The sequence below is a fragment of the Dryobates pubescens genome, chromosome 31 (genome assembly GCF_014839835.1).
Source record: "Dryobates pubescens isolate bDryPub1 chromosome 31, bDryPub1.pri, whole genome shotgun sequence".
Taxonomy (NCBI): Eukaryota; Metazoa; Chordata; class Aves; order Piciformes; family Picidae; genus Dryobates; species Dryobates pubescens.
The window spans coordinates 3,459,643-3,477,107 of NC_071642.1; the positions used below are offsets into that span (position 1 = coordinate 3,459,643).

Consider the following 17,465-nt stretch of genomic DNA (forward strand, 5'->3'; position numbering starts at 1 on the left):
GATGGCGCCGCGCACGCGCCGCGCGGTGCACGCCGGGAGCAGCGGCCGCCGCCCGCGCCAGACCACAGCTCCCGCCGTGCAGCGCGGCAGAGCGCGGCAGCGCACCGCAGCGCGCCCCCTGGCGGCCGCGGAGGACCCGACGGGGCGAGCCCGGACGGGACAGGAGCGAGGCTCGACGGCTGGCGGAGCCCAGGAGCCGCGACGCTGGGATACGGAGCTGCACCGCGCCTCTCCCGGCCCCGAGCCCGGCGTGTCTCCGACCTGGTCACAAACCGGCAACAACCCTGAGCGCGGGGCAGCCCCACGCACCACTCTCCGCCTCTTCCCGCCCACTGGGCCCGTGCCTCGTCCGCCTGCACACCGCGGGAGTCGGTGGGGACTGCGGCGAGCGATTTCCCCCAACCTAGGCGCCCTATTAGTGATGGGGAACGGGGATGATGGGGCAGCCGTCGGGGCGCTGATTTTATGAATGGGATCCCCTGCTCTCTCGGTCACGCCCCTCCTAGCCCATTGGCCACCCAGAGCCCCGCCCCACCCCACCAACTCGCCCCGTGCTCGAGCCGCCCGCGCCGTCGGGGCCGGTTGTCGCCGCCGCGGCCATGGCCCGTCGCCCGCCGCCTCGCTGCGCCCCGCCGCCATGAGGCGCGGGGGCCCCGCCGCCCTCGCCGCCTGCCTCGCCGGGGCACTCGCCGTTCTGGCGGAGCCGGCACCGGCTTTTGGACCGGGGGCGGCTGGGGGCGGCCGGCGGCCCCCCCGAAGCTACGGCCACCTAGAAGGCGACGTCCGGTGGCGGCGGCTCTTCTCCGCCACCCGCTTCTTCCTGCGCATCGACGGTGGCGGCAGCGTGGAGGGGACGCGCTGGAGGGAGCGGCCGGGCAGTGAGTGGGGCCGGGAACGGGGCCGGGACTGGGTCCGAGAAAGCCGAGTTCTGGGGCAGCCCGCGGGGTCCCTCTGGATTCCCACCGCGGGTCGAGAGCCCGATCCCGCCGGGACGCTGAGACTGCGGCGGAGGCGAGAGGCACGGGGACCGGGCACAGGGCAGAGGGCACAGCCGGGGACAGGCAGAGGCTGGACAGAGCTACCTCTGGACGGCGGCGGGACCCCTGGTCTGTGCCCGGCTCCGCGGCTCCTCCCGCCCGGTTAAAACCTCGGCTGAAGCCTCTTCTCTGGCCGTGCGGGAGCCGCGGGTCCCCTCTGTCCGCGCTGTCCCGCACACGGCTGGTCGGAGCCCGCAGCTACCTCGAACGCGAACTGTTGCGGCAGTCCGCTCTCCCGGCAGCCCCTTCCCCGGCGTTCGGACCCCGACGACCCTGGGGGTCGCTCGTACCTCCTCATCCTGCCAGCGTAGGTTGGGGGCCGCCCCTTCCCCTGCCCCCTTTCTCTTCATCTCGCGCTGCCCGGGGTGGATCGGATCGTTCCCGGTAAAGGCTGAGGAGAAGGAGAAGGAAGGGCGGAGGAAGCTCCGGGGTGATGCTGGTCTCAGAACCGAGAGCCCGGTGGGGGAGAGCAGAGCAGCCTTGTCGCGGAGGACCGTGGAGTAGGGCCGAGCGAGGGGTACCTGGGCAAAGGGGGGATGTCGGTGCCGCCCGGGCCGTGCTGCGATCCGGAGCTTAGGAAGGAGCCGGCAGGATGAGGCCTTTTCCCTGGGGCTGCTCCACCCTGCAGCCCTGGGGAGCGGCTGGGAAGAGACGGAAGCGGAGTCCTGCACAGGGGTCCCTGTGCCAGTGGAGAGGCTGCTCCCAGTACGGAGATCCTTGCCTCGGCTCCACGGCTGCCTGCTCCCTCCCTGGTCCCCTCTCCGTGTGGCAGCACCGTGGGTCCCCAGGGGACATGGCACCCACGGCACAGCTGCAGCGAGAGCCAGGATGCAGTACCTGTGGTGTCAGCCCACGTCAGGTGCTGGGCGCCTGTGACAGGGAAGGGGACAGCAGGCTGGCAGGGCAGTGGCTGGACAAGGTGGGATACTGGGAGCCCTGGGCAGGGGGATACCTACCTGAGCATCCTCAGCAGGGTGGATCCTTGGGGCATCCAGCTTGGAGCAGCAGCCCCAGCCCATGCCCCGGTGGCAGGGGGAGCTGCTCAGACTCCTGGGCAGTGCAGGACATCACCCAGCAAGATGAGGGAGCCCAGCCCAACCCAGGGAACCCTCCAGTGGTGTCAGAGGCTGTCAGGAGTCCCGACTGGGCACACTGCCAGTGTCAGGTGCCCCAACATGTTCCCTGGGCTGCATGGGGCCTGGCAGGTGGAGCAGCTCCAGGCTGGTGCATGGGGCTTGCTCTGGTTATCGAGCAGCAGATAACCTGAGCTTGGGCTGGGCTTTGCTCATCAGCTTTCCTGGCAGCTGCCAGACCAGCCCTGCCAGCGGTGCCAGTGGTGCCAGGGGCTGTCCCAGGGCTTCCCTTGCCTCCAGCCCTACATCTGCTCCAGCCTTCCTGGGACCCCACTGGGGCAAAGGGTGTGAAACTGGGAGCTGCCTCTGGGCTGCTGCCCAGCCCAGGGGTGCTGCTCTACACCCACAGGGACTCATCCCCATCGCGCAGGGCTGGGCACTGGCTGGGCACCTGGGAGCACAGCCCAGCAGAGCCAGCCAGGGCACCAGGAGCAGCAGTGTGGGGTTATTTTTAGAGAAGCAGAGCCCTTGGTTATAAATAGCAGCAACTGCAGCTGGGGATCAGGCAGGTGGATTCCAAGGCACTCACTTGGCCTTTCCCCACCCCTGCTGCTCCTCAATGACTTCACTGGGCAGGGTCCTGCTGGTCCCAGTGGGTGCCAGGGCAGGTGCTGGCAGCAGCACTGAGGCAGCTGAGCCGAAAATACCTTTAAACATCTGCCCCAAGGAGCTGAACACTTGGGAGCCCTCACACTGCTGTGACCACTCCACCCACTCCTGGCAAGGGCACGAGTGCCCACTGGCAATGCTGGGTTGGTTGGGGAGGGGGTGGGGGGGTGTAAACACCTGCTGAAAGCCCCTGCCCGGGAATTCCTGCAGTCCCCCATGCTGTGTGTGCCCCTGGCTGCCAAACCCTGTGTGCATCCTCCTGCCGTGGCTGGCTGGGGCAGCCTTGGGCAGCGGTGTCTGTGGGCAGTGGTGTCTGTGGGCAGCTCCTGCTGTGGCTTACCTGCCACCCACTGCCCTGCCTGCATCTCAGTCCCTTCCCGCAGCGCCGGCGGTGGCAGGGCTGGCAGTGGCACTCTAGGATGGCCAAGGCTGTGCAGGAATCCGGAGGACCTGCCAATGGTCTGGGTGTTTCCCCTCGGAGCCGCTGGTCTGACCGCATGCCTTAGCCATTAGCGGCGGTGCCGGCAGCTCGGCGGCCGGGCACAGGAGCACCAGCCCAGCCCAATCGCAGCCCCCCTGCCTGCAGTGCCTGGCACAGGGGCATGTGCCAAATTGTTACTTGGCACTGGCAGCACCATCCCGGCTGCACCCCTGCCCCTACAGCCCTCTGCCCAGGTGTTTCTGTCCACCAGAATGTGGTTGTGCACCGTTGCTGCCACCCCCGTGCACACTTTGCCCCCCTCCAAGGACCATGCCAGCCTCACTGTCCTGAGCACGTGGGGTGCCAGGGGCAGCGAGAGGTGAGTTCTGGTCCCCGGGGCACTGTGGGTGTGCTTGGGACAGATACCGTGGGGCAGAGCTGCCAATGAGGGAAGGATAAATGCAAGGCTGGCACTGGGCAGAGATTTGTGCCTTGGCATCACTCCCACACAGCCCAGCTCCTGGAAGCAGCGAGGCCTTAGGGAGGAGAGGAGTAAAGATCAAACCCTCCCCAGATCAGAGGTTCCTGCTCCCAGCTCAGGCTGCTCCAGCGCTGGGCGAGGGTCAGTGGCCCCATCCCTCGGGGGGGGGGGCACTTTATGGCCACAGACCTGGCGTCGGGGCAGGACTCCTGGCGGGGTCGGGAGGAGGTCGCCCGTCCCTTCCTACTCACCGCCGCGCTTCCCGCTCCCACAGGCATCGTCGAGATCCGGTCGGTGCGCGTCGGCGTGGTGGCCATCCGGGCGGTGCACACCGGCTTCTTCCTGGCCATGAACAAGCGGGGGAGGCTCTATGGGTCGGTAGGTCGAACGCTGCCTCCCGGGAGGGACCAGCCAGGGCTCAGAGCTGCAGGGCAGAGCTGGAAGGGGTGGGGAGGTGTGCCGCGACCCCACCGGGATCGGTGCCCAGGCTCCTGTTTGCCCTCCCCAGTGAGGGGACAGCACTCAGCGAGCCCCTCCATCCGCTGGGTAGTAAGGAGGAGCCCCAACCCCTGCCCTGCTTTTGGGAGTGGAAGAAGGCAAGGAGAAAGCCCTGGCCGTGCACTGCCACCCCTCACCTCCTTCCCTCTCCTGTCAGAAGGAGTTCAGCCCCAACTGCAAGTTCACGGAGCGCATCGAGGAGAACGGCTACAACACCTACGCCTCGCTGCGCTGGCGGCACCGCGGCCGCCCCATGTTCCTCTCGCTCAACAGCAAGGGCAGACCCCAGCGAGGGGGCAAGACACGCCGGCAGCACCTGTCCACCCACTTCCTCCCCATCCTCGTCAGCTGAGCCCCGCGGGGGGGCTCTGGACTTGTTCTCTAAGGAAGAAGGGGGGGGGGAAGGGTTATTTTATTTATGTACATATCTATTTTTGTGGCTATTTATTGTTCTATTTGTAAATGCACGGCGGAGGATGGATGCAGATGGTGGATGTGCAACGATGAGGCTCTCCTCACCCTCCTGCCAAGGCAGGGCCAGCGTGGCACGGCCCAAGGAATGAGGCCATCGTGTGCCAGGGCTGCCGACGTCGTGCCCCTGCTGTGCAGCTGGACCGGGCAGGCAGAGCTCTGCTAGCAGCATCTCTGCAGGGGCTGGGATGTACTGCTGGGTTCTATTTATCTTGTGTCCAAGCACCCACAGCAATAAAGCTGTTCATGGTCCAGAGTGGGAAGCGAGTCTCAGAGCTTCAGTGATTGGCATGGCTTGGGCTGGGTGGGGTTGACTTGCCCAGGGGCACGGCTGCAGCCACCAGCGTTGTTCCTCCTAGAGCCTAGCAGGTCCCTCACCGTGTCCAGCTCCTCATCTTCCTGCCTGTGTGGGTGGAGATGCCTTACTCACAGAAGATCACAGTGATGGTTGTTCCATGCTGGACTTCTCCCCATGAGAACCCCTGGGCCAAAGATGCCCACTCAAGTGCCTGATGCCCCATCCACACCCTGGACTGAGAGCCGAGGGGCAGTAGGGCATCCAACCTCCCCAGGCTGCAGCCAGCACCTCCAGGCTGCTCCCCGGAGTCCAATTCTCCTCCATCCTCCCCAGCAAGGATGTGGTTGGGAAGGTGACCAGTGGTAAGGACCAGCCCCTTGCCTGAAGGGGCTTGTGACCAGAAATAGCATCCACACCTCAGCCACCCAGCCAGGGCACGTTCCTGTGCTGCCTGCCACAGTGAGGCATCACAGCCTGGTCACTTTGTCACCTCAGACATGAATGATGGCCCCAGCAAAAAAACCACCAAACTTGTTCCATTTCTTACTCAACCAGCTCCAGAAAAGCCTGAAAGAGGGAACAGTCACCACCACCTTAACTGTGTGGTGACCATGACAGGCTCCAGGCCCCAGACCTGAGCCCCTGCCTGCTGAGCGGCAGCAACCATGGCTTTGCTTCACTCACAACCCACCCCAAGCACTACTGGGGGAGGCAGGAGCCCCACAGCATGCTTGAAGCAGTGGGAAAAGGAAAGGTTGGGGGTTTTTCCCACCTGTCCTGGGCTGTGACTGAACAGTCACCACTCCTCCCACACCAGCCCAGCTAATGGGCACACACTGGCTCAGCTGGGGACCTGCCTGCTGCCACCCACCTCCCAGCCTCCGGGATTCTGGTGGCAGAAAGCTCCTGGCTCAGCCTCTGGTGGAGGATGAGCCATTGAACCCTGACAGACCAGTCCTGAGATAAACCCTGGGCCTGCAGACATCCACCCACCGAGATGAAAGCTGCCGCTGGGCCCAGGAGGAAAAACATTCCAGGGGAGTTGCTCAGTGCTGGCCACGTGGCCCTGGCAAGGCTTGGCAAAGGCTGTTGCCATCCATGCTGGGGATGTTTTCCTCCACAGATCTTCCCCCCTTCCAACCCAAAGTGGCCAAATGAGCTACCTGCCTTCCCCCTCCCATTAGACAGGGCTTGGCCCAGAGAGCTCTGGGGAAGAAGAACCAAAGCTCTGACAGTGCCAAGATCCTGAGTGCCCACGGAAGGAAGGCAGCACCTTGCTGCCCCAGCTGCTCACAGGGGCCCCAGCAGCTGGAGGAGATGCAGGGAACCTCCCAAGCCTCAGCTCCATGGCCAACCCCAACCCTCCCCTGTGCTCCAGCCCCAGCTCCTCGGAGCTGGCCAGGCTCCCCTGGAAGCTCAGCGTGGGCAGACCAAACCAAAGTCCCCAATCCTTTGTCCCTCTTGACACCTCCCAGCCCAGGTGAGCAGGGACATGGGTAGGGCACTGCCCACTCTGGTCACATTCTTGTCATTCTCCAAGCTCCAGGCTGTGTCACAGAAACTGAGTCACCAACACACGTGGGGATTTGCCTCTCTCTTGTTTTGTTTGTTTCTTTTTAATCAGCTGTAGTTGCAGTAGCTTTGAAATACATTTGTGTATTTTTGGGGAGGTTTTTTTTTGGTTGGTTTCCCCCTCCCCTCCACCCCCCTTCCAAAATGCTGTTTTTCCTGTCTATTATTCCACCACAATGGCATTTGGCTGCTCCTTGCTCTGGTGCACACCCAGTCCCGATGGCCACAGGCTGGAAGAGAGTCGGCTCAGGCTGAGAAGGGCAGGACTGCAACAGGGAGAGGATGTCAAAGAAAAACACAGAGGAAACCCTCCCACCACCAGGCCCAGCCCAGGCCCAGGCCAGGATGCTTTCAGCTGCAACCCTGCAGCTCAGAGACCTTCCAAGCTGGCACTGCACAGAGGGGTGGCCCTGGGGCAGGTTGGTGCCCGGTGCTGTGTGGTAAGCTCGAGGTGGCACAGCCAGCTCCAGAGAGCTTTCCCCTTTCCCCCCTTCCCTGCTCCTTGTTTTTGCTCCTCAAACCATGCAGGAAGAAGGCTGCTTGAGCTGAAACATCTGTTTTATTGAACAGCAGTAATAATTTAAAATTATAAAAACCCTTTCAGTGTTGAGTAGCAGAAGGGCAAAAGGTTACAAAGGAACAACAAAAAAAAAACCCCAAACAAACAAAAAAGAAAAAAAAAACCCAACCAAAACCCAAAACAAAAAGAAAAGAGGAGGCTGGAGGTGGGGGAAAAGGGTGAGGGGGACAGGGGAAGCCTATGTCAAATTCATGTCTTCAGTGACAGCTATCAGCCCTCCCCAGCTGGAGGTCCCTGGGAGGAAGGCAATATCCTTGATGCTCTCTTTCTGAAAAGACTTCAAATCTCCAAAGCAGAAGAGTATCCAAGGAGGGGGGGAGGAAGAGGAGGAGGAGGAGGAGAAGAAATAAAGAGGCAGGAACTTCAAATCCAAACCCATACCAAGCAACCTTCCCACTCGGGATGGCAACTGCCAGCTCTGCACACTTGAGGCTTCCCACCCGGCAGGGGCAGCTGCTGCCTCTCACTGCAATGGTTTACAAACCAATCCACGTGGCAAAGGGAGGTTTGGGTTGGGTTGGTTGGTTGGTTTTGACTGACAGACAGAGAGAGCTCTTCCCCGCCTCCAGCACAGGGCTTGAGGCTTCTCATCTCTGAAGGACCTCTGGAGACTCAGTCTTCAGAAAGCAAAAGGGAATTCTGGGGAAGCACTGCCTTCCCCTTGGCCCTCCCCTCCTCCTCCTCCTCCTCCCCTGGCTCTGCTCTGGAAGCCCCTGGTTGATGCTTACGCTGGGCTGGGGAGAGAAGGGAGGACAATGAAGAGGGCCCCAGGGGCGAGGAGGGGGGTGGGGTTGGGGGAGGGGAGGGGAGGTTGAGTAAGATTCATGAGTTGTTCGATGAGTTTTCATTACTGGGTGAGCTGGAGGAAGAGGAGGAGGAGGAGGATGAGAAGTTCATCCCCGTCAGTCCCGGGGGGTTCGTGGCAGTGTTCTGTCCACTGAGGCTTTTCCTGCACACGGGACACGTGTCATGCTTTGGGAGAGCAAAGACACAAACAAGACAAGAAAGGAGGGGAGAGAGAGAGGGTTAGAAACACCATCCAGGAGCAGCACTCCAGGAACAGGCTGGGATGACCTCCCCCCGATCAAAGGCTGCTGGCGGCTAAGGCCTCACCGTGGAGGTATGAAAATATTTAGACAGAGGAGAGCAGTTCCAGCAGCAGAACAAACATCCTCCACCCCCTCAGGTGCTAGGGCCAACCTCCACCCACCCCCACCCCGAGGGTCACCCACCTGCTCCAGCCAGGGGACGATGCAGCTGTTGTGGAAGAGGTGATTGCAAGGTAACTGCCGGACGTTCTCACCGACCGTGTAGTCTTCTTTACACACAGGACACTCCAACCCAGAGTCTGTGCCAGGGCAGAGGGGAAGCAAAACACAGCCCAAGTGAGAGAGGAATGAAACCCAAAGCACCCAGGCTGGGACACCTCCACTGAAGCAGAGAATGGGAAGGGATCTCTGGAGGTCACCCAGAGAAGGTCACACAGGAACGCAGCCGGGTGGGGTTTGAACGTCTCCAGAGATGGAGGCTCCACCACCTCTCTGGGCAGCCTGCTCCAGGGCTCCATTACCCTTGGAGAAGTTCCTCTTCATGTTTAGATGGAACTTGTTATGGTCAAGTTTAGAATAGAATTAACCAGGTTGGAAAAGACCTTTGAGATCATTGAGTTTGTGCCTGTTACTCCTTGCCCTGCCACTGGGCATCCCTGAACAAAGTCTGCTCCCTGACTCCCACTCTTGAAGTATTGATCAGCACTGAGCAGATCCCCCTCAGTCTTCTCTTTTCCAGACTAAAAAGCCCCAATTCTCTCAGCCTGTCCCCATGTTCCAGTCCCCTCAGCATCTTCATAGCCCTTTGGTGTACCCTTCCCAGCAGGTCTCTGTGCTTCTTGAATCAGGGAGCCCAGAACTGGACACAGTATTCCAGATGTGACCTCACCAGGGCAGATCAGAGGGGGAGGAGAACCTCTCTTGACTTGCTGACCACACTTCATGATGCACCACAGGATGCTATTTGCCTTCTTGGGCACATTGCTGGCAAATGTGCCACCTTTTCCCCTTGCCCCCACCAACCACACTGCCCTGGGTGTGCTTCTTGCTCCTTTCCTTCTCTATCTCCACCCTCCCCAAGCAGTCTCCTCCCCCAGGGGCAAATCCATCCAGTCTCCACTGCTCATTTTTGGTACGAGTCCAACAGAGCCATACTGCAGCTTTCTCTCTTTGAAATGCTTTAGGCCTTGGAAGGTGCAAAGCTAAAAATTCCCAGAAAACATTCAGCAGAGCCTAGAGAGAGCTCTTGGTGCAGAGCTGCCCAGAGCAGGCACACTTACCTACGTGTTCCTGTGTGATCTGTACTGTGGGGAGGGCCTGGATCTTCTCTTTGTCTGCTGGCGGCGGTCCAGTGTTTTCAAACTGATTTAGTAACTGAAGAAGAAACAGGCACAGAGAGGAGATGAGAGCTCAGCAGCACACAGAACCTCCTCAGTTACTGAGCCAGGGCACCTGAACCCTGCACCCTGGACTCCCCCTCCCAGGCTTCAGCTCCCAACTCCTGCACCTCCCACGGTTCGCCTCCCTGCGCCGCGGCAGCCACGGAGGCTCTGCACATGAGGAGACTCAGAATGGTTTGGGTTGGAAGGGACCTTCAAGATCCTTCTAGTTCCAACCACTCTGCCATGAGCAGGGACACAGGATCACAGATCACAGGATGTTAGGGGTTGGAAGGGACCTCTGCAGGTCATCGAGTCCAACCCCCCCCTGCCAGAGCAGGAGCATAGAATCCAGCACAGGTCACACAGGAACACATCCAGACAGGGCTGGAAAGGCTCCAGAGAAGGAGACTCCACAACCCCTCTGGAGAGCCTATTCCAGTGCTCTCTGACCCTCACAGTGAAGAAGTTCCTCCTCATGTTGAGGTGGAACCTCCTGTGCTGAAGTTTGTATCCATTGCTCCTTGTCCTAGCACAGGGTGCAACAGAGCAGAGCCTCTCCCCTCCCTCTTGACCCCCAGCCCTCAGATATTTAATAGGTCTATTCCCTTAGCCCAGGTTGCTCATCCAGCCTGGCCTTGAACACCTCCAGGGAGGAAGCCATCCACAACCTCCCTGGGCAACCTGTTCCAGTGTTTCCCCACCCTCTGGCAAGACTTTCTTGCTGATCTCCAGTCTCACTCTGCCCTCCTCAAGCTTCAGCCTCACTGATGGTACCTGTGTGATTATTGCATCCAAGCCATTGGCACCCCAGGCATAGTCCATCGGGTTCGAATGCAACACTCCCCTGTAAGAACAAGGACAAGAGTCCCAACCTGGCTGGCAGCAGGAGCAGGAAGTGTCAGAGAGAGAGAGCAGCACATCTTCAACTCACCAGGGTCCTAGTCCTAGGTTTGGTATTGTGGTAGGTGCAATAATTCCATTGACCAGCTGCTGAATAATTCTGGAAGACAAGAAAACAAACCCCCAGGGTTAGGTTAGGATCTGCTGGTCCTCTGCTAACTCCCTGGCATGGAAGGAGAGGCTGAATGCACTAAAGAGTCACATGGGGGGAGGGAAAGGAGAAACTCCTCCTGCAGAGGAGCTGTGCTCAGGAGCAGCCTCAGAAGAACAGGGTGCAATGGAGGGAGGAGAGAGGTTCTGCTCTGTTGCACCCTGGGCTAGGACAAGGGGCAATGGTTATAAGCTACAGCACAGGAGGTTCCACCTCAGCATGAGGAGGAACTTCTTCACTGTGAGGGTCACAGAGCACTGGCACAGGCTGCCCAGAGAGGTTGTGGAGTCTCCTTCTCTGGAGACTTTCCAGCCCCATCTGGATGCATTCCTGTGTGACCTGTGCTGGATGCTATGCTCCTGCTCTGGCAGGGGGGTCGGAGTCGATGAGGACACAGTCTCAAGCTGTGCCAGGGGAGGTTTAGGCTGGAGGGGAGGAGAAAGTTCTTCACAGAGAGAGCTGCTAGCCGTTGGAGTGTGCTGCCCAGGGAGGTGGTGGAGTCCCCATCCCTGGAGGTGTTCAAGAGGAGACTGGATGCGGCACTGGGTGCCACAGTGTAGTAGCCATGAGGTCTGGGGTGACAGGCTGGACGTGAGGACCTTTGAGGTCTTTTCCAGCCTTATTGATTCCACGCTCTCCGGAGGTCCCTGCCAGCCCCTCGCATCCCGTGAGCCTACGAGCAAGGGGATGGGCTGAGCACCAGGGAGAAGCAACGGAGGGTCGGGGGCTTCCTCACCCCTCCAGCGTGGGGACCCCCTCGTGCCTGCCGGCGGCTCGGCGCGTGGCCAGGCGGGCGCGGGGCTGCCGGGCGCCGTAGCGGTGCCGGGATTGGTGCTCCCTCTCCCGCCGGTTCTCCGAGTCCCTGTTGTCCTCGGCCTGCACGTTGGACCCGAAGGGGAACTCGAAGCTGTCGTCAAAGATCCCGAAGGCAAACTGGCCATAGCCCTGTGTCAAGGTGAATAAGTGCTGATCCACGTTCTGGGAGAGACAGAGGTCAGAGAGCAGAGGGTAAGGAGGAAAGGAAGCGTAGAGTGGTCTGGCTCGGACTGGATGCCCTTTGGAGGTCCCTTCCAAACCCTTGTGTGGTCAGCAGGGTCATCCTCAGGTGGGGCAGGAACAACTCCTAGCATTCAACAAGACTTAATAAGGAGCAGATGAGGAAATTTGGGGTGGTTTAGGCTGGAGAAAAGGAGGCTGAGAGGAGACCTCGTTGCTCTCTACAGCTCCCTGAAAGGAGGTTGCAGTGAGGTGGGGGTTGGGCTCTTCTCCCTAGGATCAGGTGATAGAAGGAAAGGAAATGGCCTGAAATGGTGCCAGGGGAGGGTTAGGTTGGAGAGGAGGAAGAATTTCTTCTTTGCTGCAAGAGTGGTGAGGGATTGGAAGAGGCTGCCCAGGGAGGTGGTGGAGTCCCCATCCCTGGAGCTGCTCAAGACACGTGTGGCCAGGGCACCTGGGGGCAGGGCTTAATGGCCACGGTGGTGTCGGCTCGACGGCTGGACTCAGTCTTTGAGGTCTTTTCCAACCCAAACAATTCTGTGATTCACCCTGGTGTTTCACCAGCCCCCTGACAACATCTCCTGACACCCCCAGCAGCTCGCCAGCTCCTACCGACACGAGTGGAGCAGGGCAGGCTGAGAGGCAGCTCAGCGAGGAACGAGAGACACAGACTGAAACTGCGTCTGAGGGGAAGCAATCTCTCCAGCTTCCCTGGTTTCACTGCCGTGGCTACTGCATAGCAACACACCCAGCCAGCTCACCAGCTCCCAGCTTAGCCCCCTCACAGCAGCCATGAGCTTGCAAGTGCTGGGCCTATTAAAAACATGCAGTAAAAATACAACACGGAGCCTTCAGGAGCAGCAGGATGATATTAATACCTCCCTTCCCAAACTCTGTCACAACCCCAGGAAATGTTTCAAGTACTGATGGAAAAATACTTCAGCTCCAGGCAAACCAGAAAGGGTTGGAAGAGAGAGGACTCACCTCAAAGGGATGCCTGCCCTGCTCACTGGTGGACGTAGAGGAGGTGGTTTCATTGTCGGCGTTCCTGTGAGGAATTGAGGAGCAGTGGTAAGCTCCCAAGGGTGCTGTGGAAAGGGTCTCCCAGAAGAGAGGCACAAGAGGCCAGGGTCTGACAGGTGGCACAGCTGCTGGGGGTGATAGATTCACCAGAGCTCAAGGGACCACAGAGCTTTGCTCACCTTCCTTCCACCCCTGGGGCAGGGTGAGCTCCACACAGACACCAACCCACCCTCAGCTGCTCACTTTCTACCCATCCATATCAATTTCCACCTTCCCCTCCCTGCAACGTTCATGTTCCCTCCCCCTCCCCCCACTTCTCCCTAACCTTTTAGATTCTGACTCCATGAAGCCAGAGAGAAGTGACTGCACCATGATGTCAAGCAAGGACTGGCATCAAGTACAATCCACCTCACAAGTCAGCTAATCCTCTGGAGCACCAGGAAGAGAAGACTTAAGGTACAAACCCTGGTCACTATGGCCCAAACATGCTTAAGTCTAATCTTGAATCAAAGGAACTTCTCTGTTGCAGAGGCATGTGACCAAAAAGGGACAGATTATGAGGAAAACTCTTAACACTGTTCAGCTTCTGCTTTTAGAGAGCTGCAGGAACATTTCCTGTTCAGGTTTATGCTTTGACACTCTCGGCACCGAACCCCCCCCAAGGTTCTGCATTCTGTGACTCCCCTGAAGTCATGTGAAATCACCACCACATTTGGGATGAGCCAGGGCACATTTTCAGCTCACAAGCTTGGTGTGGTCAGACCAAATGCCACTTTGTGAGCGCAGAAGCCCCATCTGGACAGACCAGCGCCGCGGGCTTGGCTCATCCCCGCACGGCTCGGTGCGCGCCAACACCCAGCACCTGCCTGTCCCCAGCCTGTGGTCCAGCAGAGGGGTCTGAGGTTCTTTTAAGACATTTCTCCTCCTCTTGCTTGCTCTGACACTGCCAGGGGGCAGCCCTGCCACTGAGTCAGCAGTGAGGCACGTGAACCTGTGCAGATCTTGGCTGCTCCAGCCGAGAGTCCAAAGTCTCAGTCGCAGCATTTGGCCAAGCGGAGGCAGGCTCTCCGTGCCACAGATTCCTCCCTCTGAGGGTTATCTCTAACCCTGAGGACTCCCCATTTGCTCAGAGCTATCACATGCCCCAGTGAAAGCCTCTCCACCACTTTTTCTTGTTTGTTTTAAACCAGGCCATTCCTCTCCCAGCACTGTTTGACACTCAGCATTCCCACGGCTGAGGCAGAGGACGCAAGCGAAGCGCCCTCTACCCACAGGGAGGAAAGATGAGCCAAGCATTGGGCAGAAGCAGTTAAAAGTGTAACTAAAAAATGCCTTTTAACTAGAAGAACAAAAAATGGGAAAGAGCAGGGCAGAGCAGACCAAATTCATTCCAGCAACAGCCCCTGGGCCAGCACCTTACCTTGGCTCTTCAGGAAGTTCTTCAATAAACCCAGATTCGCACCGTGGGCAGATATAGTCCTAGGGGAGGAGAAACACTAAGTGAGAAGAGAATGTGGTCAGTAAAAGCTGCAAAGGCTGCCTCCAGTGTGACAAGGTAGAAGGGAAGAGTCCTGCAGCCCCCTATCCCCCTACCCCCCCCCCCCAATTCCAGAGCCAGAGACCCTCAAGCACTGCTATCTGCCCTCACCAGAGCGGGGAGTAAAAATGTTAAGCTTGAGCCCGTTTGGAACTTGGCTTTAGAGAAGCTTTAGATAACACTAATTAATCCCCAGCAGAGACAAAGCATTAGGTAACATCTGATGTAGCTGTGGGTGAAGTGAAAGCAAAACCAGCAGCCTTCCCAGAACAGCAGCTCTCCAATATCATTTGGGGTTTTTTAAGAGCTGCCTGGTTTGGAGGATCTCCTCTGCCCCCCTCCTCCAGGGACCAAACTGCCCCAAGGAAAGAAACCAGGGAGGGAAGTGCAGCACGGGGCTCATCCCAGCAGTCCCTTTGGAGGGGAGCTGAATGGAAGCTCTGACTGATGTAGTCTGGGGCTCACAGCACACCAGAGGTCAAGGAGACACAAGAGGGTCATTCTGCAGCACACAATGCCAGAGTTTCACACTCCCACGCTCAATGCTCCTCACAGAGCTCCGGCCGCCCTTGTGCCCTCCGCGCCGAATGCCGTGGAATAAACACCCCCGGTGTGCAAGGAAGGACTCCTCAGCGCTCTGTGGCAGGCACTTTTCCTCACAACTCCTGCTGTCAGGGAAGAATTCACACCCCACAACCACAGCCAGAGCGAGCAGCAGCCCCAGGACGCTCAAGGTCCTCCTTCTGCAGCAGCACTGAGTCAGAAGAGGAAGCGACAGAGCCTGGACCCAGCCCCAGCCACAGCTAAGGGGGAAGAGCCACCACAGGCAAACACAGCCCCCTTGGTCCCCCTGTGCTGGCAAAGCCACACTCAGCAGGGGGGGAAAAAAAACATAAGAGCTTCCAAAAATAATGCTGCTTCCCTTCACTAGTGCTGTATGAAGTGTCCCAGGCCCTTCATTACACCGAGGGAGCCTCCAAAAGAGGGGAGGACGCCAGCCCCACGGAGCTGCCCTGATAAAGGCATCTGGGATCGCTCCTCTGGCCACCATAGAACAAGCAGATAAGGCCCCAGCACAGAGAAGCAAGGCCAAGGAGCCACCAAGTGCTGCCCTGGCCTGCTCAGCTAGATAAGGGCATGGCAGCACCAAGGCTTAGAAACAGCCTGGGAGAAAAAGCTGCTCCCTCCCCTGCGCAGGGCTCCCTGGATGTGGGATTGTGCAAGAACTGTGCCTTTGAGTTCAGAAACCTTTCTACACCCCAGAAGCTATTCCCAAAGGTGGTCCCTGCCATACAGGATCTCCCCCCCACTGTTGATTGCTGAGAATCAGATGGATCCCCCCCCTCTGCCTCTGAAAGCAGCCCAGCGCTGGTCGGTGTTCCACCAGCTCATCGCTGGAGTCAATCACGACGTGAGGGTGGCCACACTCCAGCACTGAGCAACTTTCTCCCTCCCAGCCCTCCTGTTTGAGGGAGGCTTTTGTGCTCCCAGCCTGCTCCAAACACAGGGATCAGCACATTCCTCTGCAGCTGGAGCAGCACAAATGTCACAGTTTGCTGTCTCTCAGGCACTCTGAACCACTCCTGCCACGGCAGATCCCTACAGGCTCGGCAGGAGCTCGCTCTGCGCACGGGGAGCGAAACCAAATGAACTTGGAACCCTCCACACCAAGTTCATCAACTGGAAATTAACCAGACCTGACCCAGCCAGGCCACTTGCCCCCTCCCTGTCACAGTCCAGCACATTCCCCACCGGAAGCTCTCTGTGGGCACAGCCCAACACAGGCTGCTGAAACAAAACCCAAACACATCGGCGGTTTTTCGGTCCCAACCTCCAGCTCCAGAGCAGCTTTCTCTGCTCTGTCCGTGTGCTCTGCTCAGCAGGAGCCTTACCAGGAGTTCTCTCCTCACACTTCACTAACAGGCACTGAGATTTACCCAGCAAGGCTGCCCTCACCCAACCAGCAAGGCCGAGGGCGAAAGGACAAACCCCACGTCACAAAACCAGACTGACGGCGAACTCTAACCAGCCAGGGCAGAGGGACAGCTCCTGCCCACCACCAGGGGACTTAAACCGCACTAAGTAGCCCACAAAAAAGCAGCACCTTACTCCCACAGGACACTGTGATGAGACCCAGGGCAAACCACGCCTGCTGGGATCCCCCCAGCAGAGCACCTCCCAACCTTTGGCAGGCGATCCCCAGCCGTGCCCCACCGCGGTCTTTTCGGCCAGTTCCTTTCCAGAGCCAACGCTCCTTTCTCCACCCACACCAGGGCTTTACTCACTGGTTACAACCTGTTTGCTCACAGGCTGCACCAGCCTACAAAAGCCCTTCTGTGCGAGTGGAACCGGTGTGCAGAGACCGCCGCCCCTGAGGCTTTTCTCAGGATCGTTTAAATCTTACTGAAAGAGACCAAAAATAGACGCAACCCCCCACCCCCCCACCGGGCTATCCTGCGTTCGCTAGGGAGAAAGCGGTGGGGTGACGGCGCCGGAGCCGCGGGGGGACGGAACATCACCGATCCGTTCCCCTCCCTTCGGGGCACAGCTGGGGGGCACACGACCGCGCTGGGCCCCCCTCCGGACAGGGTGGAGGAGAGCAGCCTCCTCCTCTCCCCCCCCCCCCCCCAATCCGAACAGCCTTCGCTCCCAGTTCTCCTGGACCGGAGCCGCCCCGTTTCCCTCTTACCACCCCCCACCCCCCCCTCCGCCGCCCCCAACCGTCATTTCCCCTCTCCGGAGCCCCCCCCCCGGACCCTCTCCTAACGCCTCCCCCAGCTCCAACCGCCACAAGCACAGCTGCCCCCCGGGCCTCACCCCGTTCCACTCCTCCCCGCCACGAGAGTCCAGCTTCCCCCAGACCCCCCCCCAGGCCTCACCCCCACGTGCCCAACCCACCGGAATCCTCCCACTCCCAGACCCCAGCCCGTTGCCCCGGCTCCCCCCAACCCTACACCGGCTCCAGACCCCCCCAGCCCCACTCACAGGTAGTCGAGGGGCGATCTCGGCGGAGCAGCAGTGGCAGAAGAACCGTCCCGGTTGTGGTGAAGCCTCCGCCATCTTCCTTCCCCCCCCCCCCCCCCCCCCCCCCCCCCCCCCCCCCCGCTATCCCGCCCCTACCCCGCCCCGACCGGCGGACGTGCGGCGGAAAGCTGACGGTGGCCGAGAAGGGACAAGCGACATCGAGTAAACGCGGAACGGAAAGCGCGGAGAGGTGGCGCTTGGGCGCTGAGGAAGGGCGCCACCTAGAGGACTGGGGGTGGAAGCCTCTCTCCGTGAAGAAGAGATAGGGAGAGCCTGAGCCCCCCGCCAAATGACGTCAAAATT

The 17,465-nt window shown here is 59.7% G+C and overlaps 2 protein-coding genes across 3 annotated transcripts; one reads left to right on the forward strand and one right to left on the reverse strand.

The window, feature by feature from the left end:
- Window position 1: 1 nt before the first annotated feature.
- Window positions 2–4,547, forward strand: FGF22 (fibroblast growth factor 22). Its single transcript, XM_054175443.1, has 4 exons — window positions 2–372; window positions 523–878; window positions 3,956–4,059; window positions 4,337–4,547. Exons 1-4 carry the CDS (start codon window positions 2–4, stop codon window positions 4,529–4,531), a joined length of 1,026 nt encoding a protein of 341 aa, XP_054031418.1. The 3' UTR covers window positions 4,532–4,547.
- A 3,351-nt stretch (window positions 4,548–7,898) lies between these two features.
- Window positions 7,899–17,205, reverse strand: RNF126 (ring finger protein 126). 2 transcript variants are annotated; one of them, XM_054175352.1, is made up of 9 exons: window positions 17,124–17,205; window positions 14,022–14,080; window positions 12,563–12,626; window positions 11,319–11,527; window positions 10,463–10,531; window positions 10,306–10,375; window positions 9,430–9,523; window positions 8,333–8,448; window positions 7,899–8,072 (listed from the first exon to the last, which is right to left on the reverse strand). In XM_054175352.1, the coding sequence occupies exons 1-9, from the start codon at window positions 17,196–17,198 to the stop codon at window positions 7,923–7,925; spliced, it is 906 nt and encodes a 301-aa protein (XP_054031327.1). In that variant the 5' UTR covers window positions 17,199–17,205; the 3' UTR covers window positions 7,899–7,922. The 2 variants fall into 2 exon arrangements, with proteins under 2 accessions (XP_054031327.1, XP_054031326.1); XM_054175351.1 differs by having other exon boundaries at window positions 11,319–11,560.
- Window positions 17,206–17,465: the final 260 nt, after the last annotated feature.

Coding starts and splice junctions, on each gene's coding strand:
- RNF126 (XM_054175351.1), bottom strand. CDS start 17,198: ATGGCGGAGGCTTCACCACAACCGGGACGGTTCTTCTGCCACTGCTGC. Junction 14,081..17,123: donor AGATCGCCCCTCGACTACCT/GTGAGTGGGGCT, acceptor CTCCTCCCCTAG/GACTATATCTGCCCACGGTG. Junction 9,524..10,305: donor TGGATGCAATAATCACACAG/GTACCATCAGTG, acceptor TTTCTTCTTCAG/TTACTAAATCAGTTTGAAAA.
- FGF22 (XM_054175443.1), top strand. CDS start 2: ATGGCGCCGCGCACGCGCCGCGCGGTGCACGCCGGGAGCAGCGGCCGC. Junction 373..522: donor CCTGCACACCGCGGGAGTCG/GTGGGGACTGCG, acceptor TTGGCCACCCAG/AGCCCCGCCCCACCCCACCA. Junction 879..3,955: donor CTGGAGGGAGCGGCCGGGCA/GTGAGTGGGGCC, acceptor CCGCTCCCACAG/GCATCGTCGAGATCCGGTCG.